At 36.5% G+C, this 25,736-nt stretch overlaps 1 protein-coding gene across 2 annotated transcripts; it reads right to left on the reverse strand.

Moving 5' to 3' along the window:
• Positions 1 to 824: 824 nt before the first annotated feature.
• Positions 825 to 20,743, reverse strand: vdrb (vitamin D receptor b). Of its 2 annotated transcripts, none has more exons than XM_039689126.2 (9): positions 20,537 to 20,743; positions 9,763 to 9,907; positions 9,490 to 9,620; positions 7,578 to 7,762; positions 6,654 to 6,753; positions 4,997 to 5,183; positions 4,117 to 4,268; positions 2,613 to 2,729; positions 825 to 2,520 (listed from the first exon to the last, which is right to left on the reverse strand). In XM_039689126.2, exons 1-9 carry the CDS (start codon positions 20,604 to 20,606, stop codon positions 2,267 to 2,269), a joined length of 1,341 nt encoding a protein of 446 aa, XP_039545060.1. In that variant the 5' UTR covers positions 20,607 to 20,743; the 3' UTR covers positions 825 to 2,266. The 2 variants fall into 2 exon arrangements, with proteins under 2 accessions (XP_039545060.1, XP_088990387.1); XM_089134261.1 differs by having other exon boundaries at positions 20,035 to 20,735.
• Between the last annotated feature and the right edge of the window lie 4,993 nt (positions 20,744 to 25,736).

Genomic DNA, 25,736 nt, shown 5'->3' on the forward strand with positions numbered 1-25,736 from the left:
GCAACAGAGATAGTGCTCTGTAAGTATCAGCCCTCTATTGCGACTCAGGGAGTCTACGGTCTCGCAAATATCACATTCAGCTATTATACATAGTGGAGAAAAGGACTCTTACGAACTTAAAAAGCGTATTTAAAATGAATAACTGTGAACCACTAAGGCCAAGCTAAGGCAGCTGTGTTTGGTTTAGAGGACACAATGCAGGCAGTGGCTAGAGAGATATTAACACGACGCACAAACACATGCAAAAACGTCTATACCATGGCCGACATGGTATTAGGTGTCTGTAATTACTGTTTAGATAATACCAACCAAGCATAAGAAAAGAATGTGCTGAGTTATGCTGTAATTAGATTATGCTTTGAAGAACCTGCCTGTGCAAACAAATATCAAAAACACCCAGGTAGCGCGTACAACCCGAGTTACTGATAAATTATCCAGCATGCTCCTATTAGAGTTACCCTTAAAAAAGTGAGAACCAAACAAGTCTTATTTCTCAGTAAAGTCATTCCTAGTGTGTTTGATGCACAAAACCAAAAAAAAAATCTGTCAAGAAGATACCCGTGTCATATTTCAACCCAAAATAAAAAAGTAATATATGAAGAGTTCAGATGCAAAAGCCTCTAAATGCCATTTGAAATTTTCTTCTAGAATGATCATTTTTATCAAGCTTGTATATTTAAGTTCAGTAATTTCACTTAAATGGCAATGAAGATTACCTATTAATTGTCATTTAAGTGAAATTACTGAACTTAAATATACAAGCTTGATAAAAATGGTCATTTTAGAAGAAAATTTCAAATGGCATTTAGAGGCTTTTGCATCTGAACTCTTCATATATATATTTTTGCAATATTGTGAATACATTTCCAATTAATTATATTTATTTTAACTTTTTTTCTGATAATATTTCATCACTGTAATGTGAGAAAAAAAGTTATTAATAGAATACAAAGAAAAAAAAGAAATATTATTTAAAATATTAAGCATGTATAGATAATTGTATATATATATATATATATATATATATATATATTAATTTTCATATTACAGTATTTCAAATTACATTTGGGGGAACTTTTTTCTTTTGGCTTGAAATATGAGAACCTAGAACTTTTTTATTATAGCTTTGTAACTTGTGAAATGTACTATCAATTAAAAAGGAGGGGTGGGGGGGGTGGGATCATGATAAAAAGCATTCAGGATATTGAGGATTTCATGTGGAAAAACAAATGTGTTGACTAATGAAGAAGGTTAAAGCTTTGTTAGGGAAAAATGCAACTAGTTGGATTAATCTGAGAAAAAAAAATAAAAGAAAAAATTAATGATGGAATGCAAGAGCTGAGAAATAAGTAACCTATCACAACGATGTAAAGAACAGAAGTAAAGCTCTCAGTTGAAAAAAAAAAAAACATAATTCATGGTTCCAATTCCTGTGTGTTTGCATAAACGCACAGTTAGATTGCAGTCTTTACATATTGATTATAGCCAGCCAGGGCTGCAGGGTCTCTCTCTGCTAGATTCTACCATAAGCCACATGAAGCGCTTATATTAAACTCTATTTACACTAATCAAAAAAGGTACGAATATAGATACCAAGTCCTATTTACAGGTTAGCTGTGTGGCAAGCGCTAATGCTGCCCTAACCACTTTGCAGAGGCGTCAGATAATAGGCCAATCACAGCAGAGGCAAACATTAGAGAAGACAGCCATTGTGTAGCAACCTATCAGAGCTTTAGAGGCAGAGAAAGGGGGCGGCACCGCCGTTTAATTGGTTAAGTGGCTAGGCGAGGAGTGAGTTGGGTGAGCTGTGTGCTTGCATTAGTATTTTTAACCCTGTGCATTTAAAGGCAGGAGGTAAAGAGACAGGACATCAGCAGTAGTGGACAGCGCTTTGGGGACCATGCAGAGGTTTAGAACAGGACCGCACACCTACGCACTCATCCTACACATGCAGTGTAATACTGTTGGCTATTGGTAATACAGTAAAATATTACTGTATTGAGTTGCCACAGTGAAAAACACCATGACCATATTACATTCTTGTAAGAATGTACTCCTTACATACAACAAACAAGAGGAAACATCTATGGCACTCCCTTAGCCGATCTGAAAATGGGATACACACACACAAACACATACATCACTCACAAACTTCGTCCTGGAAACTCTGTATGCATTTTAAGGTGATTGTCCGTACATTCGCTCCACACCTCTTCGGGTCACGCCGTTCAACCCGCACATCTTGGATCGGACTCGGGCAAAGTAACTAGGTGACCTGTCCACCGAACACTTCCAACACCAGAGGGGTCAGCTGCATGCTGTGTTCGGGCTGGAAAGAAAGGGAGCGGTACTGCTTGGAGTGCTCTTCGTTCAGGCTACGGAGGTCCGCCAGCTTCTGGATCATCTTAGCATAGAGCAGACGGCCCCCAGGGTGATGCGCGAGGATGTACGCCTGCAGGACCTCGGATAACCTGTCCTGCAACGCTTCCACTCGCACGTGGTCCTTCACCCCGGGACGGTCTACGAGCACACAAACACAGGCAAATGAGATTCCTGTTTTTAAAAAAGTCTCAGTCTGTACAATGTTTAGTGTATTGGGAATACACTCTGACCTGGAGACAGCAGACATATACCCATCAGCAGCACATGTTCCTCCTCATGTAGGTTGAGCTTTTTTAAGCCCACCTGAAACTTCACCAGAGGCTCCAACAGCTCCAGAGTGTGTCCAGCTGCGCCCCCAAACATACACAAAATCAGGATGATTTCATAAGGCATAACCCTTAACCCAAAAGTTTTAAATATGTTTCTCAAAAATGATAATTATATTTTTAAAGATGTCCTTAGTTTGTGATGAACAGCACCCGTTAAAATATAATTCTTATTTTTGAGAATCCAAATATACAATAAACAATACTTTCATAGCATTAATGATCATTTCTAATTCCATAATTAGTATAATAACAATGAGTATTAATATGAATCAATAATTTAAAACCTAAGTATGTCATAAATAAAACAAACAATACTTTTATAGTTTCATTGCATATATTGGTAACATTTATGCTAAAATCTAATATTAAAGGGTTAGTTCACCCAAAAACTTCTGTCAGTATTTACTCACCCTCATGTTGTTCCAAACCTCTATGTGTTTATTTGTTCTGCTGAACACAAAGGAAGATATTTGGAAGAATGTTTTAATCAAACAGATCTCATTCCCCATTGACTACCACAGTATGTATTTTTTCCTACAATGGTAGTCAATGGGGAATGAGATCTGTTTGATTAAAACATTCTTCCAAATATCTGAGTAAATACTGACAGAATTTGCATTTTTGGGTGAACTAACCCTTTAATTTGTACATATACATTTCAAGGCAATGTATTATGAACTGATATGAATTCATTTTCAATAATATGTTTATAAATTAACAAACCTAGATTAAAGAAAAAAAACGTTGTAAAAAATAATTTATTGCTAGTTCATGGTACCTAATGGTAATGAATTGTAAAAGAAACTCAAACTTCTTTTTGTGAAGTGTACATGCCATATTTCTTTCTTTTTTTTTAAAGATTGACATATTTTGGTATTAATCATCAATACAAAGATTTGCATACATTTTCAAATGTGGTGTAAGTTTTTGCAGTCAGTGTAATTTTCTCCATGCATAAAACTGATTTAAAAAAAAAATAAAACATTTCACCTTTAACCTGCAATGCATAAGATCAACTGCTAATGAGAAATAAAATACAATAAAACTTCCCCTTCAAAATCTATATATATATATGTGTGTGTGTGTGTGTGTGTGTATGCACTTTTTTCAGTTTTCATTTTAGTAATTTTGTTATGTGGTCTTTTCATTTTTTATTATAATTTTTAACATTTATATTTCTACTTCTTTTCATTTCAATTTTACTACATCAACTTAAATTTATTTTATTTTAGTTAGTTGCCAAGGCAACATTTCTAATTTTCGTTTCAATTTTTAAAGTTTAAGTTATCCATGTATTATCAATATATTTTGTTTCATCAATATACTTTATTTCATTTAACGATAACAACACTGCAACCGTTGCATGTCAACGCAACTGTCTATCCCTGTGAGCTTGAGTTTGTACCTTTAGTCACATCATTGACGCAGTATTTAAAATCTGGTCCTCCACAGCTCCAACTCATGTCCTCTAGACTGAAAGACTGGTTAGACCTTAGCATGATCACTTCTATAGCACTGGACTTCAGCAAAGCAATCTGATCTTCAGCTGTCAGCTCTCTGAGACACACAAGAACACACACAAACACATACACGTCAAATGTTGGCTCATGCTCGATTCTGTGAATGGCAGATGTAGAGGGAGTGGGTGAATCCATCCAGTTCAGATAACATGACACTCCTATGGTTACCACAGCAACCTGCGCTCTGTAATGCATATGTATGTACGCACATTCTTAGGAAGCATGGAAATACAGTACATGGACGTGCACAGAAGGCGGCAAGAAACATGTACTGAGAGTGACGGTTTAGAAGGTCAAACCTATTTTTATGTTCCTGAGGAAATCAAAGAGACGACAGTCATGTCAACAATAACCTGTTGCGAAAACGCTGGAACTTTCCACAAACGAGCACCACTAAATGGATGAAATGAATATAGAACACCCTCGCTCAGGGTCCACAAAAGATTTTAGTTCCAGGCCCTGTGAAATTAAGAAACAGCCCTTGCCATAAGCCAAGGGTTATTAGGGCTGTTCACCATTCAGTTGAATTGAGCAAGACAATTCAATTCTGAATTCAAACAATTCAAATTTAAATAAGAATTAAATGAGTGGAATGTAATTAAAGAAATATAGCAGCTTTCAATGTAGTTTTTAATAATATATAATAACATAATTATGTATAGATTATAAATCAAATAATACATAATTTAATAAATTCCTTCAAATGGCAATTCAGTAATTCCTCCAGCCATTTCAATTTAAAACAAACTCATGAATTTCCTTTACCTGAATCCAGGAATCATCTTAGCAAAGCCGATGACTTTTTGAATGCTGTAGGAAACCAGGTCAGCCAGGTGAGGAAGCATGGAAAGACCGGAGCCCTCATCCTCCTTTGAGTCCGGGCTGGAGCTCAAACCCTGCTCATGATACCTCATCAACAGATTACTCAGATTCATCTTATGATCTCCTGACTCTACAGATGTGGAGAAAGAGATGGGGGGAGGGAGAAGAAAAAATAATTCATGCTTTGCTTCATCTCAGCAACCTTCAACAATTCATGCAATAGGTAGACTGACTGCAGTCTAACGTTAATTTGCATGAAATAAAATTAATGATTCATTTTTTTATTAATTATTCTTGTGGTGTGACATTGAAAATGTTGTTAGGGCATGTAAAAATATGAATCAATGACCCAAGGAAAAAAACTAACAAATGGACAGGCACACTATTTCAATGTCTACTTTGCTGAATAACAGAAGCGTTATCTCCCCCTTGTGTCTGTTCCAAAATCTGCCATCACCTTATATAATACAGTCGGATAACAAACAACTTCTGTTGCAAATGTTTAGTCAATTGTATGGAAATAATGTGAAAAAAAAAAAATCAACATTACAGCAAATTTGTGCACATTTCATTTGCTGTCATTAAATTCCATTATGTATAATGACTGCACGATTATGTTGCTTTTTACCCTTGATATTGTAACTGTTTATTAATTTGGATTTCTTTGTTATTCAGATTCGTAATAAATGATGCAAAGCTTGCAATAAAATCATTAAAGACATCTTTCCTGCATGTTTCCAGAGATACACGTGACTGGTTGAGCCTGCAGCTCAACACAAGCTCACTGACTGTCAGCGTACTGTTCTGCACTCTTGCAAACGCCTTCATGACAATAAACAAAGCTGTCAACAGGCAACACAGCCAAATAACATCTCTTTCTTACATTTTCCCTATACAGTCAGCAAACAATATCAACATATATCCGAACAGCTGAAAAACAACGTTTTGATACAACACAAATAGATATAATTGTAATGCTGTCATTGATACTTTTCACAACGAATTAAAGCAGCAGCATGCACAAATTAATGTGAATTGTATATCAAATCAAAAGTCCTATTTAAATGTTAAAAAACAACTTGCTGCATCCAGGAAAGGCCGTGTATGTGTGTTAAACCCTATGTTATGGGGACTAAAATGTCCCCACAGAGTATTTTTGAACTTGTGGGGTCATTCTTAATGTCCCGATGAGTAAATCAGCATAAATCATAATAAATTATGCTTTTTTATGTTAAAATGCCGAAAGGTTTAGGGTTAAGGAATATAATATACAGTTTATATAGTATAAAAATCATTATGTCTATGAAAAGTCCCCATAAAACCTGGAAAATGTGTGTGTGTGTGTGCGCGCACATGTGAATAGACTGGTTGTCATTAGAGTGGCTCTTCTGTGACGTAAGGCATGGTGAGAAGGACGGAGCCTGCTGTGCATATAAGAAACACAAACCTCTAACACACAAACACTCATGCCTGCCTGCGCCTCACACTGGGCTGAAAAACATTTCTCAGAATGAACTTTACAGGTGATTTATGCACCAACGACTGTGTGTATATATTTGTGTAGCATGTATACGCATTTGTGTGTGTGTGTGTGTGTTACCTGGAGAGTGGCTGAAGGAGTCTGAGGAGGCGTCTGATAGTGAATGAAGAGACGCGGCTCGGCTGGCACTACGTGTAACTGGACCCTCTCTAACTGGAGGCTGCAACACACAACACACACATACACATATGACAGCATTGAACATTAGCAATGTATGAATGCCTAATCAACACAAAGGTGGACCATAAAAGTATTTGAACACTTAAAAGTATGAATGTCTCTAGATTATATAACAAAATATCAAACCTATTACATTTATTTGACACATAAACATTTGGTCAGAAAAAAAAGAAAAGGTTTGTTAGGTTTCAAATAACAAATATTGTTTGAAATTTATGTTCGAAAACTTATCTGGACACTTTCTAGGTTGTCAAATGTAAAGTGGAAAATGTTAACGTACTAAACTGTGGTATCATATATACACCACAGTTTGGGGTTAGTAAGATGTTTGTTTTTTTGTTTTTTGAAATAAATCAATACTTTTATTCAGCAAGGACACAGTCAAAAGTGACTTTAAGACTTTTTAAATTGTTACAAAACTACTATTCATCAAAGAATCCTAACAAAAAAGTAGCAGAGTTTGCACAAAAATATTATGCAGCAAAACTGTTTAACAGAAAATTTTCTTGAGCAGCAAATCAGCACAGAATTATTTCCCGAGGATTGTGTGAAAGACTGCTGAAAATTATAATATTTTACTTAAAATCACTTCAACACCAGTTGGTTGAGAAAAGTTTGTTCTGAATTTATTTAACAATCATTTGTTTGCAGAAGGCACTTGATTTGATATGTATTACTATTATTTGTTTTTTTAGGCCACTCAAGAGTACAAAAACACATTGGGGCCACCGTAAAAGAAGATATTAAAACTGGTTAAAAATAAAAGAAAAAGATATGCAAAGGAAAAGAGCATAAAAGATTTACTCTGAAACGTGAGAAGTCAGAGTAGGAATCGTCATAGGTTTTGTGATGCGCTTCCACCAGCGTGTCAATGATGTTGCGCTGTTCATCTGAGAGCCGGGGCTTCTGCGCCTCCCTCTGTGCCTCCTCATCCTTTCTCCTCTGGATCAGATCCTTTTTCCTTTGAACCTCTTCATCCGTCAGGATAACTGAAGGAAACGACAGACGAGTATCATCACTATACCCATGTACTATTGTTTTATTACAGGTAACATACATCTAAAAAATAAATGAGAAACTAAAATCAAATATTGTATGTTGTTCCCCAGTGTTCTATTATGAGCATAATGCATTATGCATCATAATTTAGTTGTTTGCTGATGATAATCAATAGCTTTAAATTCAGTCTCACAGACACTATTGAGGGGGAGAACAATTCCATATTTGTAAAAATGTATGAGAGAAAAAAAGAACTGAACCACAATATCATGAAAGAGCCCCACCCTTCTGCATATTTTTCTCTATTTTCTACACTAAGCTGAGAATAATTATTATTATTAATTTTCAATCTCTCTGAATAAAATTTTTTTTTTTAAGTTTAACTGAATTTAAAGGATTAGTTCACTTTTAAAAAAACGTTTGCTGATAATTTACTCACACCCATGTCATCCAAGATGTCAACGTCTTTCTTTCTTCAGTCGAAAAGAAATTAAGGTTTTTGATGAAAACATTCCAGGATTTTCTCCATATAATGGACTTCAATTGGAACCAAATGGTTCAAGGTCCAAATAAGAGTTTCAGTGCAGCTTCAAAGGGCTTTAAACGACACCAGACGATGAATAAGGGTCTTATCTAGCAAAACGATCTGTCATTTAAAAAATAAAATAAAAAAGTTTAAGTTTTATAAGCACAAATGCTTGCCATGCTCTGTTCTGTGATGCGCGTTCGTGATTCTCCTGTTCGAACTCGTTCATCGAAATAAACAAATCTTTTTTCGAGTCATGACTCAAAGGGTCCTAGATAAGACCCTTATTCATCGTCTGGTGTCGTTTAAAGCCCTTTGACGCTGCACTGAAACTCTCATTTGGACCTTGAACTGTTTGGTTCCCATTGAAGTCCATTATATGGAGAAAATCCTGGAATGTTTTCATCAAAAACCTTAATTTCTTTTCGACTGAAGAAAGAAAGACGTGGACATCTTAGATGACATGGGGGTGTGTAAATTATCAGCAAAAGTTTTTTTTTTAAAGTGAACTACCCCTTTAACATTATTCTCTGTGCCTTCCCTGATATACTCTGGAGCATCACACAATTTGAAACCATGGGGCGATGTCCTATATGAAAACATGCATTATTACCAGTTTATTTTGGGTCAAACTGTGACCTTGAGCAATATTCAGGTTTATAGCTATTATGCTTGTTTGGGTCAATAAAATTTTTTCGTCAAATATTGCTGCTTTATGACTTGTCTATTTCAAATTTATCTTATCGTTCTGTGTGTGGTGTTTGTTTAAAAAAAAGTGGCAAAATATAAGCTACACTTTCCACTGGTTCTTCAAAGCACAAGAGCAATTGAGCATTTTGAAATCCCTGAAGTACCTTTCACTTACAAAATGATTTGCAAAGAACTGCCACTCAGGATCATGTGCTCACAAATGGCAAAACTACTTCCTTATATGAAGTATCACTTTGCTAACAGCCTTGTGTAAGGGACCTTTCATCAATGAACCACCTTACTCGCTTCGGTGTGGAAAAACCTTATCAATAACTGTCCCTTCCAGCAGAGCCCTTCAAAACTGTAAAAATGACAGTTGGGACATGTTGGGACTCGCAAGGTGAAATAAAATGGAAACTATAATTAAAACACGATCTAACAAAGTGACTTGGCTCCCCGTGATCACTGTTCCAAGATGTGTCATGTTGGCTAGTAACTCACACTCTTTCATCATGCCAATATCCAGGCAACGCTTGAGTCTGCAGGCCTGGCAGTGGCGACGGTTATCTTTAGTGATGGTGCAGCTTCCATTAAAAGGACAGGTAAAACTGGCCTTCCGCTTCATACTGCGCCTAATGAACACACACATAAACTATAAATAGTCTGGCAGTATCACATTGGTTCCAGATAATACATGTTAATGTGTTTCTAAATGAACACCGGTGTAAATGTGCGAATACCAAATTGGATGAGAGAAATTGTGTGCGTGTGTACCTGAAGAAGCCTTTGCATCCCTCGCAGGTCATCGCATTGAAGTGAAAGCCAGTGGCTTTGTCTCCACACACACCACAGATCCGTGGAACATTACGGTCAAACTCATCTGGCACTTGAGTGGATGTACTAACGGCTGACTCCATCACTGTAGGAGACGAAGGAGGAGGAGAGACAGTCAGACCCATGATGGGAAGAAGAACACTGACTGTGTAATGTACACTACTGGTCAAAAGTTAAGGTTTTTATTAAAGTCTCTTCAACTCACCAAGGCTGCATTTATTTAAGAACAAAGATATTTATCAAAGATATAGTAAAACAGTTATATTGTAAAAAAAAATTATTCCAATTTAAAAGAACATAAATTTCATGTCCCCCGGATGCTGCAACACTACTGACTTCGTGATTGGTAGATGGGTGGAGGGTGGAGCATCAGACCAAAACACAACATGACAACATTAACATCAGTTGAGGGACTACTAATGTCAGTGATATAAGTATTTGAAATGAACATGATTTCTTAATATCTAGTGACATATCAGCGCCATTTTATGATTATTTGAAATCAATTTATTACATATGTCTCCTTTAACAACAACCCTTTAGAAAACGTAATTCCTTTGTGGACCCTCTTGCTTTCTCCATGTTTCTTTGACTAACTTAATCAGTGTCTCACGCACTTACGCTGCACGCAAGTTAACCATGTTCGACACATTTAACTAGGGGTAGACCGATCGGTCGGCCGATTAATCGGCCGATTTTTGGCATTTTTTAACATAATCGGCATCGGCCAATATCCAAGTATATCAAGCAGGCGCATCTGTGGGCAGCCTATGGTTTGTATTCCCATTTTCCCATGTGGTGGTTGTTTTTGTCGTTCAACAGCAATTTACTAGTGAAATACGGTATTGTTAGAAGTTAAATTAAATAAAATATAATAAATCTTATATATAAAAAATTTAATCATTTAAAGTTTTTTTTTCTCCTTTTTTGTGATAATTAGGTTGTCCATTTGTCTTTGTCTGTCAACAAACAAAACAAAAATACATGTTTCAGGACATTTTTTGAGAGGATAAAATGTTTTTTTTTTTAGAAAGTTTGTCTATGTTGAGTATTTATCATTTCTTTTACATTTTATCTTTCAAATAGAGGTTAAAAACCGAGAAAATATCGGACAAAATAAATCGGCAGCATTAATCGGCCGACCCGGATTTCAAAAGATTGGTATCGGCATCGGCGTGAGAAAAAAAACATATTACTGTGAGGGGGCCGTCCATACGGTTTTACCCGTTGTAGACACCGCTCAAGTTGTGTTTTCGACTTTGGAAACGGAAAGAACACAACTCCTCCAGACAATTTCTCGGGGTACCTAGTGACCAATTTACCATCTTTCTTGGAGTTTGACACATGTGCTCACATAGTAACGGTTGTTATGTTGTGTGATTGGACAATGTCCGTTTTGGGGGAGGGGCCAGCGAAAGATAATTGATAAACACTGAGCACCAAATCAGCATATTAGAATGATTTCTGAAGGATCATGTGACACTGAAGGCTGGAGTATTGATCGCTGAATATTCATCTTCGCCATCAGATAAATAAATTACATTTTAAAATATATAAACTTGTAATAAGATTTCACAAAATTACTGTTTTTACAGCATTGGTAGGCATGTCTTTCAAAACCATTTAGAAATCTTACTTATTCCAAAGTTTTGACTGGTAGTGTATGTACGGTAGAAAAAAAAGAAATTCTCTATTTCTTCAGCACTGACCGACAGCATAACAAAACCACAAATCATAACTGACATTCTTTAGCAAGTGTTGAATAATTAACAATCATTTAATAGAACAATCTATCACAAAGCCATGAGACCAGTATAACAAACTGAATGGGGGGGTTGGGGGGGACAGAGTTCTTTATATAAGAATCAGTAACGTATGCGCATTGTTAAACAGCGTACGAGATAGAGGGGAATATTAATTAGCTATCAGTGCTACACCACTGAGAAAGGGTTGGACCGCTCAGAGGATTGGAGTGGTTGTAAGAGACCACGCAAATGAAAACAAACAGATGTCAGCTTCAAGATCTCCATAGGAAGCTTTTTTCAAAAAAGAAAAAGAACAAGGTCAGCAAACACATAAACATGATAAAATCATTGTAACTTGATGGAACGACCCATGAGAAAGAGCAGCCGTGCTGAAATGAGCCAGGTCACAGTGACACGCCAACTCAAACAGGTTAAAAAGCACCAGGTGATAAGACTATTGTCACAATAAATGTGTACATGATAACAGCAAGTGAATAACCCATTCACTGTAACAGAAAACGAAACAAGCAATGAAGATGAGATCTACGTGAAAAGGTCGCAGGGACATCATGATTCTGTGTACAAACCGAATAAGCACAACTTAGTTGGATAGAGAGTGATGTCACAGTTTCCCTTTTTCCCCTCCTTTTCGTGAGTTCTTCTGTATAAACATAAAATCTTTTAACTGGTAAATAGGCTGAAAGCTACATGTAGTGCAAGTTCCATGACAGAAATACCAGTTCTGATCTAGTATACACACGCGCACACACATGACGTGACCTCTTCAAGAGAAAGTTCTCAAATTACTCTGATGCACACCGAAAACTCACACTAATAAAACCATTTCAAAACACTTCAGCACATAATGATGCATTTATCTAAATTGGGCTGTTCATTTATTCATCTTTTGAAAATGTGTGAAACATTTGCAATCCCAGTTTTTGAAGATTAGTTGGCAGTCAGCCATAAACATGGCACTACTTATGTGCATATTTTTGAAGGTAACCTGGAGATGAATGTGTGTTTTTTCTTGACTTTTCAAGTAATGATAATGATTGTTTTAGGTTGTCAATATTTAGACGTCTTCAAAAAGGTGGATAGAAGTAAATCATATAATAATAAATTAAATTAAAATGAATAAATAATAAATAAATAAATAAATAATTGTATTAATACAGTTTGTGAACTTTGAAGTACAGGTCTACTGTCAGGGAATTACCAGACTCAAAGGCAGATAGACAGTGAAAACAACATTAGGATGCGAGCACACAGGTAAGTAAACAGGAAAATAGCAGTTTGGGGAGAATAACTGGATAATAAGAGCAGTCTTTACTGTGTTGTTTTACTGCAGTCCTTGTTGTAAACCAGACCATCATTGAATATGAAGTATGCACTCTTATAGTGCTCTAGACGGCTAGTGACTGGTGTCAGGAGCGGACGATGGCTGAATGAGTGCAGGTGAGAACCAGGAGGGATGCTGGGAAATGTAGTCTAGAGTGCAAGTGACAGAACCCCCAATCCAAGAATATAATGCTGAAAGTCTCACAGAATTTCCTTTCAAAAAAGGATGCTAATCCAAGTCTCCAAAATCATTAACTGTGTGTGTGTGTGTGTGTGTGTGTGTGTGTGTGTGTGTGTGTGTGCACGGTGTTTGTTTGAGATTCTGGACTGTGCACAACGCACATGCCACATCTCCACTATTCGCACTTCAGTATATGGCTCTTGTTATCAACCCACACATAGCATGAAGGAGATAAGAGACTTTCAGAAAATGTTAAATGTGTCTCAACTGGGCAGTCAGGTTAATGTTCCATCTTATGCCACATAGCGTCGTAGGAACTCCGGGAACACCTAGGATATTTTAGGTCTGGACATGTGAAGACGGCATGACTGACACTTTGACTGTGGCCTCACTATATGCATGACCGTGATGCCCTTTAAGGTAGTGCAGAGTTAATGATTGAATGGACTGAAGCATCACATAGCACTAACAAGTATGTAGGCCAAGGTGTACGAGAAAGACTGTCCCTCTTCAGAAGGATGACCTGGTTGTGAGTTTAATGGCCTGTTTATTATATAAAAGAACATGATGTACACCAGAGAAGATCAGCATCAAATAAAATGCATGACCATTATCTTTTAATCAAAATTGAAAACAAGCTTTGACTAAAAATTGACTTCTCAACACAAAAAAAGAGAGCCAAGTCATTGAGGACAAACACAGATTAGCATATTCCATATTCAAATAACGTATTGCTAGTGGTAATTGTGTAACATACAGTGTTCATGGTACAGTAACTCTATAACTCTATATGTAACTAGGGTGATGCGTAACTATGGTTCCTTCGCAATAAATACTTCTTGTAACTGCATAATGTGGTTCGACTTTGTAACGAGTGCAACATTTAGACATAGTTAGGTCATAAATTTAAGTAAACAGAGAAAAGCGCTATAGCCCTTAAAGCAGAGGTCGAGGGGCGCCTGTATGCAGGACAGGACAGAGATGCTGTCAGGGTTTCATAAACCTTCATTAGCTATGACAACAGACAGAGACAGACTCACACGGCAGGAATGCCAGGCCTGGCATAGAGACCATGTGGAAAACCCAGAAACACATGCAACTGCACATATACTACAGCTTCGTAGAAATGTTTTCACACTTGGAGCAACCCCGCAAACTGGCGCTGACAGCCATAATGCAAGGACGATCAGCAAACTCATAACAGACAGAGACTTTGAGACAAACTGTCCTACACATTTCCTCCGCGTGTGCGCGCAAAGGAAATGTGTGCGTATGTGTAATGCGCAGAGCCTGTTGGGTCAGTTCGGGTCCAGAACACACAGAAACTGCTGTTGTCCTCAAACGAACCTGACTGGAAACACACTGCCAGATTATAACACTGCCACACACTCACACACAAAGTCTTTCTCTCACATACACAACACACAAAATTCCACAAGTACACCACACCACACAAATACAAACTTAGTCTCGTGCCAAGCAACACTCTATGAGGACATGGTAAAGTAATTTTTCTGTCAGATTCTTTCAGAAATTTCCATTTGCTTAAGCTAAAAACATACACATTATGTGAACATAAGTAATTGTTTAAAGTAGATGCTTAACCACAGACAGCATTTACATTAACATACCGCTCAGGAGCCGGAACAGCCGATATATTCCTTGAAATGAAAGCTGGTTTAGATTTCACTTCATGAAATGTGGTAAACTTGAGGAGAAACAAAAATTCAATCCATGTAGGCCAGGGTTCCTAAAATCCGGTCCTCGAGGGCCACTGCCTGGCAGAGTTTATTCCAACCCTAATCAAACACGCCTTGAACAAGCTAGTCAAGGTCTTCAGAGTTACTAGAAAATTGCAGGAAAGAGAGTTTAAATTTGGTTTGAGCTAAACTCTGCAGGTCAGTGGCTCTCCAGGGCTGGTTTTGAGGAACCCTGATATAGGCAAACATCACTTCCTCAAAGGACAAACATTTAAACACAATTTAAAGGGATAGTTCACCCCCCAAAAAAATATAAATTCTGTCATCATAAATGGAAATATTTTAGAGCCCGACCGATAAAGGATTTTGAAGGCCGATACCGATACAAATATTTTTGGGTTTTAAAATCCGATATATTGGCCGATATTTTTTTATTTATTTTTTTTTATTACAGAAACGCGCAAAAAACATATTAGTTATTTGTAGTTATTTATGAGCTTTAACTAAAATAATACGATAATGCATTTTAAAAAGAAACTTGTTTCTTTTATTGTCACAACAGAACAGACTGATGATAGTGGCATTAGTTAGCTTTATGGTTAGCTAGTCTACGATGAGCCATAATGGGCTTTATGCCCAGCTGCACTACTTCCTGAACTTCAGCCAGCTCCTTGTTTCCTGTCTGCCATTATTGGTCAAATTGATTAATTCAGGTGTACCTGACCTCAGTAGTCATGGCAACAATAATCAGACACACCTGACTTAATCAATTTGGCCAATAATGGCAGACAGGAAACAAGGAGCTGGCTGAAGTTCAGGAAGTAGTGCAGCTGGGCATAAAGCCCATTTAGCAATGGATCGTCATACTGCAAATTGTAAAACATACATTTTCAATATAACAGGCCAAGGAGAGATGATACGTCTCATTGCTATAACTGTCACGCGCTATTAAAGAAATACTTCAGTCACATTGTCAAAAGTTAAAAGGACAGTCAGTCAACTACACTGCAACAACGTAACGTAACTATTACTATCCAATTCCGCTTCACTCTCGGCTTATTTAACAGCAGCAAAACTGGACATGATAGTCCCAAATTTTGTCATGCTTATTTGAGTTAAGAGAAATGATGGGGATGTTCTTTTAATTGTTATTCAAGCAATGTATGTCTCGTGACGAACTCAACAAGTGTTGCCAACAGGAACGGTGTAGAGTGCCCTCTGGTGGACAAACTATACAACTCCAACACTCAAGCATGGTTCAAGAGTGTTTCGTCCGTTTTTTTATTTTATTTTTGAAATATTCATTTATCGGCCATTATAACTGCCGATACCGATAGTTTGGAAAATGCCTAATGTCGGCCGATAAAATCGGCCTGCCGATATATCGGTCTGGCTCTTTTGAGTTTTTTCCTTTTCTCAAAACAATCAGTTCTGTTCTTCAAAATGTCATATTTTACGTTCCACTGAATAAGCGAAAGTCACACAGGTTTGGATCAACATGGAGAGTAAATTATGACCAAGGGGGGGAACAACCTTTAATACATTGAAGAATGCAGCACTTTTTATTTCCACTTTTATTTTAGATTAACATCAGGATTTATTTTATATATTTTGTTGTTTGCATTACTTTATCAGAAAACTTAAAATAAGGGGCAAATGTGCACCTCGAAATGATGATGAAGTAGACATATCGCAGTTCAAACCAAGTGAGAAAACAACTTTAACAAGACATTGTGAAGAAGAACCTCAACATCAACTTCTGATTGTGGCCTTATTTTTGTGTAATGACCACTACACTTTATAATTATAATTTATGTATTTATTTGGTAAATATATAATTAGGGTGATACAAAATCCCTCCGCTTCATGATAATGACTGACTGTGTATATTAAGCCTTACATAGAGCCTGCAAAATAATAGGATCTCACACAAAAAAAAAAACAATGCAAGGGAAAGAAATTTAAAAAGATTATCATACATCGGTGTTATTTCATTCCATTTGATTCTCAAGCCATGTAGGTTTAGTGAAGCCATATATAGCCATGTCAAGCATCTGAGCAAATAGTACCAATGCACAGTAGCTGAAGATATGCTGCGCAAAGACATACATTAATTATTTATCATTCCATCATGCTGAAAAACCTCCACACACTGAACATCAATTATTTCTGAACTGTTAAATTCACCATAAGCAAACAAATATTATTTATACAAAAATGTAAAGACAAAGATAGCACTGTAAAACATTAGCCACAGTCAACAAACAAGCATCAGGCCAACACTGTTCAGGTTCCATTACTAAATGGCCTGAAGTCGAAATTAGGCTGTTTACTAATGAGAAATCTTTCTCAGCTGTGAATAGTCTCTTCACGTATTCGTCTTTGGTTACCCTTTCCATAACGCGACCACTCACTCTGCTCAGGCAAAACACGGGGCAAGAACACACACATGACCAGAAAAGTGTAACTGACTCCTCCTTCCTCTTTCCTCCCTTTTCCCTCCTTCCGTACAGGGGGTCTTTCTACCCTGTGTCCAATCCCAGTGGTCTGCATGCACACACACGCATACACACACACACACACACATACAGAGCCAACTTCCCCTTCAATGGGCCTCTCTACAGGGCTACAGTCAAGGCCTCACAGCTTCTGCCTAGAGTTACAGAAACTACACACAGGCCCACACATTCCAGCCTCTGAAATGAGCACCACCACAATAACAACCTAAACATCACAATCCAGTTCCTTTAAACAAAAGAAACATATCATCATTGCAACCTACACTGAGCAAGACATGTACAAATGAAAGTCCAGAACGGCACAGGCTCAGACGCTATCGTGATTGTGGACATAATACACAGGTGCATGGGAACTCAGGAGCATGCTGAACATGTAAACGTCCTGTAAAGACTCGTATAGATTTTGATTTTGCTACTGCGGTACACTCTGGAGCTCATCACAAAACAAATCCATGTATTTTTAGTAACTTATCCTGCACTGGTAATCTACTAAAAAATGTAGTTTGTGTATACATTACAGATCAAAAGTTTTATGGTTTTCTCTCACCAAGAAAGTAGAAATGTTCACCAAAAAAATTGGACCAAAAAAGCAGTAAAAACAGAAATTACATGAAATATTATTACAATTCAAAATTACTATATTTTAAAATGTAATTTATTCCTGTGATGGGAAAGCTGAATTTTCAGCAGCATCATTACTTTAGTCTTCAGTGTCACATGATCCTTCAGAAATCATTCTAATGGCATATTTGGTGCTCAAGAAATATTTATTTTTTAGCATTGATGATAAAAACAGTTGTGCAGCTTAATATTTATGTATTCCTGCTGAAAAAGTATTAATTTCTTTTGAAAAAAAATTACTGACCCCTAATTTTTAAAAAGGTGGTGTACGAAAGACAGTGGTACTGAATGAACCGGAAAGAGGGTTTTGAAATCTTCCCAGGGTATCACGTCTAATCTTGTTACATTGTTGGATATTTCTAACTATTTCCACTCAAATTAGAAAATAGCAGCACAATTGGAGCATCATTCACAAAAGCAACCACTTTTACCAAATGCATTCTAGCCACACAAAACACAAACACATTATCTGATACAAGTAGTCCAAATAGCCAACCAAGCACGGGACAAGGTTAACCATTACTTTGATTTTGAAAGTCTACCACCTGACATAAACCAAAAGAAATGAAATATAGGAATTCATATGGCCAGGTATTTTCTTTTTACCATGCCCTAGTTGTCCATTACTCTATCAAAATGTCTGTAAAAATAGGGCACAATGTACTCTGAATTAAATCTGAATTATTTAAATATAAATGTTACGTATTTCTTTTTTACAGGTGTTTTACCTGCATTTTAAATTATGCATTGCATTGTATTTTAAGGATAGCGGAAATTTCCATAAAATGAATGCTTAAGTTCCTGGCAGAAAAATTACCAGTACATTTTACGATTTTATTTCTTTACAATGTAGCAACGCTGAAAAGGTCCAAGCCCAGTTCAACAGACATGTTAAACAAACTATGCGGACTACAACAGATTCTCAACATACCAACAGCACAATGTGCTTTCATGTGAGTCACACGCTCTCTCTCCACAAGGGCATTATGTTTAACAATACTGCTGAGGTTATTATGATTTATATAGCAGGGTTTTAATAAAACATTTTGTGTTTCACTTTTAGTATAAGGTCTTATAAAACATATAGGCCTCCATCAGGAAATTGCTATGCACTTTTTTCTAATAATATTGTGAAAAAGGATAATAAAGGTATATTATTAAGAAAGCAGAAAACTGACAAAAGTACAAGAAAGCAGAATTGAAAAAAAAATTCAATTGGAAGAATTATTTTCACTTAAAATTAAACATTATACAAATGGGCAAGTGCATATATCATGTCTTGATGTACATTTAAATATGCCCAAATGTGAAAGCATATGAATGAAAATGTAATTATACTGTGACCATTCTAATGGATATCAACTACAAAGCATTAATAAATGCATTAATGTATGGAAATATTATCAAAGCAAGTTACTATAAAATGATACCGCAAACACGCTCTATCAAAAAAAAAAACATTTATCCGATGTGAATCAGTACACCAGAACCTGCATTTGTGTTATGAACTGACGTTACTATATGTGGTTAGAAAAGTGAGCTAAATCTCCAAAGCAGAAACTTTAAAGGTGCTGGTAAAGCTATAGAAGCCAGCGATATTGTCGCTGTGGTTGTATGATGTCGCAGTTACAAATTACGTTACTGCAACAGATGAGCTAATACGCAGCTATACAATTAAAGTCAATACACGCTTGTTGTATTGCTTAGAATAGAATTAATTTTCATAAGCAGGGATTTTCTGCTTTAAGTCATTCTTCAGAACGATCTGTTCTCGGAGGCATGTGCAAAGTTTTCCACGTTGTATAACTTGCCAAGATCGGTGTTTAAATTGCATTCAATCAGTGCAACGAGAAAGATGCATCGAAGACATGACGATTAAATAAATAAACAAACAGGTATTATAGTTACAAACGTGTTTTAGCTCAGCAACTACCCAGATAAACTCTCTCTCGCTCTATCTAGAGCTCATGTGCCATGTTAAAAAACAGTCACTTGAGTAGGTTACCTAACATTAGCAGACTAGCAGCTTTTGTTGTGAATTGCATTAGTGTGAGCACAAGGTTCACTTTGATAATAGTGTGTGTTACCTCGCTTCGTAACGTTACCTGCGTGCAACTTTTCCGATCAAGCGTGCTGTGACTTTTGGTGCTTCACTCTAGCCCGTAACTTGTAAATCTTGTTTTTTGTTTTTTTTTTCTCACACCGAGAACTTGGCGCCAGCTCACATGCTAGCACGCCGAGAAAACACGCCCACCGCCTCGGCAGCGCAGCCCGCAGAGGGTCGCCTCTCTCCGCGTCCAGTCGCACCGCAGCCCCGTTTTCGAGATTGAGCCTCTGGAGGAGCTAGTCGATGAGATGCTAACGAATTACGCTGGCTATTGCAGAGTTGCAATCCATCCCATCTCGCGAGTCTATGGATTAACTAAAGACAAATAAATAAATAAAAAACCTTCGAATCTTAAAGTACTGTCTCCGCGCCCTGTGGGTGATTCGCAGTTTCCAGGCACAAAATAAACTTTGAACCCACGCTGGTTAGGACTGTAAAAATGTTGTACTTGACCCTAAATAGATGGGACTCCGTGTAATTACGCCCCGCCCCGACTCTACCCTGTACGGCGGATTTTCCTCCAAAGACTGTGCTGTGAGCGTTCGTCCGCTGTTTTGGTTGGTGTGACATCCTCTGCCACGCGCGCACTGTTTGGACAGGTCGGTTGTTCGTAAAGCGCGTGGGGACAACTCCCACATTCCACAAGCAAAACACACTCACTCACACGCAAAAACCCCACTGCATTCACAGGCACAGACTGCGCGCGCACACACACACACACACATACATACACTCACGCGCGCGAGGGGTGTGTCATGACGTCAGAGGCATCAACGAGGTAAACAGTTTGTCCGCATGAGGTCGAACATTATGTTCGTGTATAAATGTGGAGAAATGTGTGTCAGCCACTCGATCGGTTTTGGACTGCATTAAATGAATGAAAAATATTTTACTCATTCTGTTGCAAACACAATCTTCTTCTTTGTAACAAAAAATATGTTATGCAGAAGGTCTGTATAGGCCTTGCCCTTTCATTGTATGTAAATAAAAGGCTGCAAGGATATCACTCCCTATCATTCCGCCTTATTTATTTATTTATTTATTTATTTATTTATTTATTTATTTTAATTTTTTGTGGTGAAAATCATAAGGGTGAGTAAATAGTAAGATAATGTATTATTATTTTTGTATTTTGCTGTTCCTTTAAGAAAAACATACAATGCAAACAATTTATGTCCTAGCCAATAACCTAGACCTAATAGCAGTATGCGATTTCAGTCACTACAGTAACCGCAGTAATTCATGGAAATGTTCAGCCATGTATGACGGCCAGTCTTTTTAAATATAATAGTTTGGTTCTTAAGGAGATGAGTTCATGTTTTTTTGGGTGTGTCTGCCTAAGTATTATAGCAGAGGCTTCTGTGTTAGGCCTCGAACGCTGAACACAAAGTGGTGTGCGTGTGTTTATGCATACGATCACATGAGGAAATTCATGATCGCTGTGGCACCGAGAAAAATGGTTTTGTGTCGTGTCTGTGTGCATGCATTTGTGTGTAGGCCTATATAATATCTGAGCAGATTGAAAGTGATTCGTGAATGTTGAGATCAGGGTTGTCAGCGAAAGTAAGATCGTAGTCGTAGTAGAGGCATGAACGGAAGCAAATTTTACATTCACAAATGCAAATTCTCAAACTGTAAACTGTCTTCTCTGTCTTCTTAAAGGAGATAGAAAATTATTTAAATGTGATTTCAGGATCTACTAATATGAAAGCCATAAGGACTATTAGAATCTGCACTGCGTCATGTGAAACCATTTCATGGGATTTAATGGCCCTACGTCATTTTTTAAATTAAATTAATTAATTGATTTATTTTTGCTATTGTCTACTTTATTGTTTTGGTTGATATTATGTGATGTTCTCTTTTGTATGTTTCCGTTCTAAGTATTATATAAAAAAGAAGAAGAAGAAAAAAAAGGCATGAACGGAAGTAAAAGATACAGAGAGAGGGGGGGCCAGGCCCCTTATGGTTATCCCCTGGCTGTTTCCGTTGTCCTCTCACGGGAACATATGGGCTATTGTTTGGAAATATAGAGGGGCACGTTTAGGGTACTGAGCATTCTTTGTACATCCACTTAAAACTGAAATGCAAAGAGAAATAAAAGATTCAGAGGCTTACAGATTCGGAATATGTATAATCTCATTACACTATCAACAAAATAATATGTGAATCTCCTTGTGATGTTTAATCTGGTCTTGTGACCTTCTGATGACTTGTTGTGGTATTCACCTAGATCCCTCTCACTCCTGTGTTTGCTAGACTAAGAAAATATTCACTTTTTTTTTTTTTTTTTTTTGCAAAACCTTTGTTCTCCTCTCTCCATTTCTAATGCACAAAATGTTCTGACGGTTACAGTGATGTAACAGGTCATGACCTCTCATAGACTACAAAGATCGTGTTGGAATGTGGGAGGAACGAAAATGTTTCTTAATTTTAGGTCAAAGGTGAAGGACAGCCAGCCAATCAGGATTTTGCATGAAAATCATATAAAAACATGCCTTAAAATACTTTAAAAAAGCTATAAACGATTAAAAGAAATCAGCAAAACACTTTTTAAATGGTAAAAGTATTATTATAGTATGCTTTTGTATATGTTTACTGTTGTGCAATAAGGAGTTGTTTGTCAAATTCATAGTTTATATGAATCAAATTCATAGTTTAATTCATTGTGCATTTAAATTAATACGTAAATTAAAGCTGTCCACAGTTTTTCCTCTTTGTCACCATCTCTGTTCGAAATCTGCAATTGCAGTTATTCACGGAATTATCAACTTTACGTGGGTTGTGGTTCGGCACGGCCACATTGTGTAAAATTAGATAAAATTGGGGTTACACCTTATTTTAAGGTATCTTTGTTACTGTGTAATTGCACAAATAAGTACTCTGTAAAAAATCTTTTGTTGACCACTAATTTTTTGTTTCTTTTTTTTTTTTTTTTTTGCATGGGCTTTTTGAGTTTTAAAAGTCTATCTGACAAATTATAAAGTAATCTGACTAAATGTAGTTATGAAAACTTTAGATTCACTTAAATTGGATAGTTACAAAATCTTCAGTTACTGTAGCAGCAAATCATTATTGAATGTATTAGCACTAAAATATTAATTCGTAAATTACATTTGATTTAGACTAAAATGGCAAATTAAAATGACAGCAACAATAAACACCTAAAACAACCACAAAGCTATCTTACACCTGACTCAATGTATGGCTTATGCTTGCCTCAGTTTCCAAATAAAGCAATAAGAACATATATCACAAAGCTGGATAATTTGCCAAGAAAATTTTTATTCAACAAGCTCACCCCACAACATACATTATAGAAACATCCTTTGTTCAGAACTTTCCTTTCAAAAAAGAAACAGTGAAGATTGTTAAACACCTCTGAATTGACTTCATGTCTTTTTAAACTCATCAATGTGAGCTCAAGCTTCAACAATTTATCAATTTAATTTAATTTATCAATGAAAATAAAGAAAAAAAGCAGAAGTTGTATGCGCCAGTGTTTCCTCACTGCATTATTTTTTAGGCCATGGATCTTTGCTGTGCATAGCTCTCCCTACCAACCATCATACAAATTTTGATGGATCACATCGTAGCTCTTTGGTATAGTCAATGTACAAAGCATAAAGGAGTCCAAACAGTGTGGCAAAAGCATTTTGAACATCTTGGAGGTCCAAAACCACAATCTGCTCTTCAAGTATCACAGCCACATCCACAACATAATCTGGGAAGACACTATCGTGTCTCACTCACGGTTAAGATCTCCACATTTACCCTGCGAACAATGTCTTGCATCATCAATAGACTGAAATGAATGAGCGAGAAAAAACTGTATAGTCCACTATGGTGGTGAACTATAACTTTCATTACTGCATAAACAGACAATACCTAAACATTGAAGAAATTCATTGGCATTTTCCCTGCATTTATTTCCAGGAGTAAATATTGAATGATATCGTTCATGCAGAAGTTTATATCAGCGGCTTGAACACTGAACAGTATCTGTGTTTGCGTGGACAGCTATTGATTTATTCTGAATGTAATCATTCTTGTTGATGATTCAGAAAGTTTACATGAACACTAAATAATTAGATTGACGTGTGTTATTGTTGGATAAAATCGGAATTATATATATATTGGGAAATAACTGACAAAAGTGCAATATTTTGTGTTTCGGTGACAGTGACGCATATTTTGATGTGGGAAAAATGAGAATTCAGGAATTTCCAGAATACTCGAATAGCTCTATTTGGAAAGAAATAATAATTCTAGAAAATATTTACATCTGAATTTGTAGATTTTAAACCAATCGAGCTCTAATTTGTTTGAAAGCTGCAGGGAGTCCTTAAAGCTTCTCTGCTCTGCAACTCTAAACACACCAGATCCTGACTGAATTGCGTGAACACACAAGATCCTCCTGTGTGACTCACATTACTCGCATACAAAGATCATGCTGGAATGTGCGAGGAACATGGAATGTTACTTCCTTTTAGGTCAAAGGTCAAGGACAGCCATCCAATAGGGATTCTGCATGGACATAATATAAAAACATGCCTTAAAATATGTTTACTAAAAAAAAAAGTCAACCTATAAACAATAAAATGTTATCAGCAATAAACTTTGTAAACAGCAATAGTTGTCGAATTTATAGTTAGTATTTAGATTAATACAAAAATTCAATTAAGAGTTGTGTAAAATTAGATTAAACTGAGGTTTCACTTTATTTTAAGGTATCCTTGTTACTGTGTAATTACATTAAGTAATTTTAAGTAGACCATAGTATGTATTAGAGTTTGGTTATGGGTTAGTTATTACAAGTAATGGTGTATAATGTACTGTCATAGTAAGTAGCATAGATGCAACATGTAGATAGGCCCAGGCCTACTACAAGGGATTGTAAAATAGTGTTTACCAAAACTTGTAAGAATTTTTAGACTGTTAATTGACTCTTATTAATATTTTCTTAGATTAGCCCAAAAGGAAAACAGAAAGAGAAAACGCTCATCTTCAAACCTTACATCTTTATTCATAACTGGCACAACGAAAAAAAGGCATGATTTTCAGGAGAAAAGTGTGGATCACAGCGGGACAAAAATGAAAAATAAACGTGTTTGCCTCAGCTTCGACTCTTGCAAATGCTTAAAGAATCTGCTGCAGATGTTTTTGTCACAATTAAATTATACATAATAAGTAGCCAAGGCTATGGGATTCGTGCACGACAGTCATCACTTGTTTTTGATTTGAGATTTAATAAAAGAGACATGGTATACCGTTTTGAAAACTGATGTGCACTTTGCTCGGTAGAAAGGTATAAATAAAGTAATACCTTTTTCGACATAGAAGGAGATTGTGAGTTTGAGATTGCCTTACGTTATCTAGGCTATGTTAACGCTAATGAAAAGACATATTAGCATGACTATAAATAAAGTAAAGCAAAAAAGCTGATAAAATTTGACAAATATGAAAGTGGGTTATAGAATACAAAGGGTAACTACAAACAATCTAAATAAGTTAACGTTACTGTTGGTTTGAGTGAACCTGCAATTGACGCGGCTAAATAAAATTCCCAAGCGCCTTATAGACCAATATGCCCGAATTAAGAAACATCGCAAATTCACAATAAACACATAAATGAGTACAACTGTATAACAGCACTCACACATTGATCAAGTCTCGTTATGCCGCTCCTCGCGGCAGTGC

The sequence above is a fragment of the Pimephales promelas genome, chromosome 8 (assembly GCF_988280905.1).
Source record: "Pimephales promelas chromosome 8, fPimPro1.hap1.1, whole genome shotgun sequence".
In the NCBI taxonomy this organism is placed as follows: domain Eukaryota; kingdom Metazoa; phylum Chordata; class Actinopteri; order Cypriniformes; family Leuciscidae; genus Pimephales; species Pimephales promelas.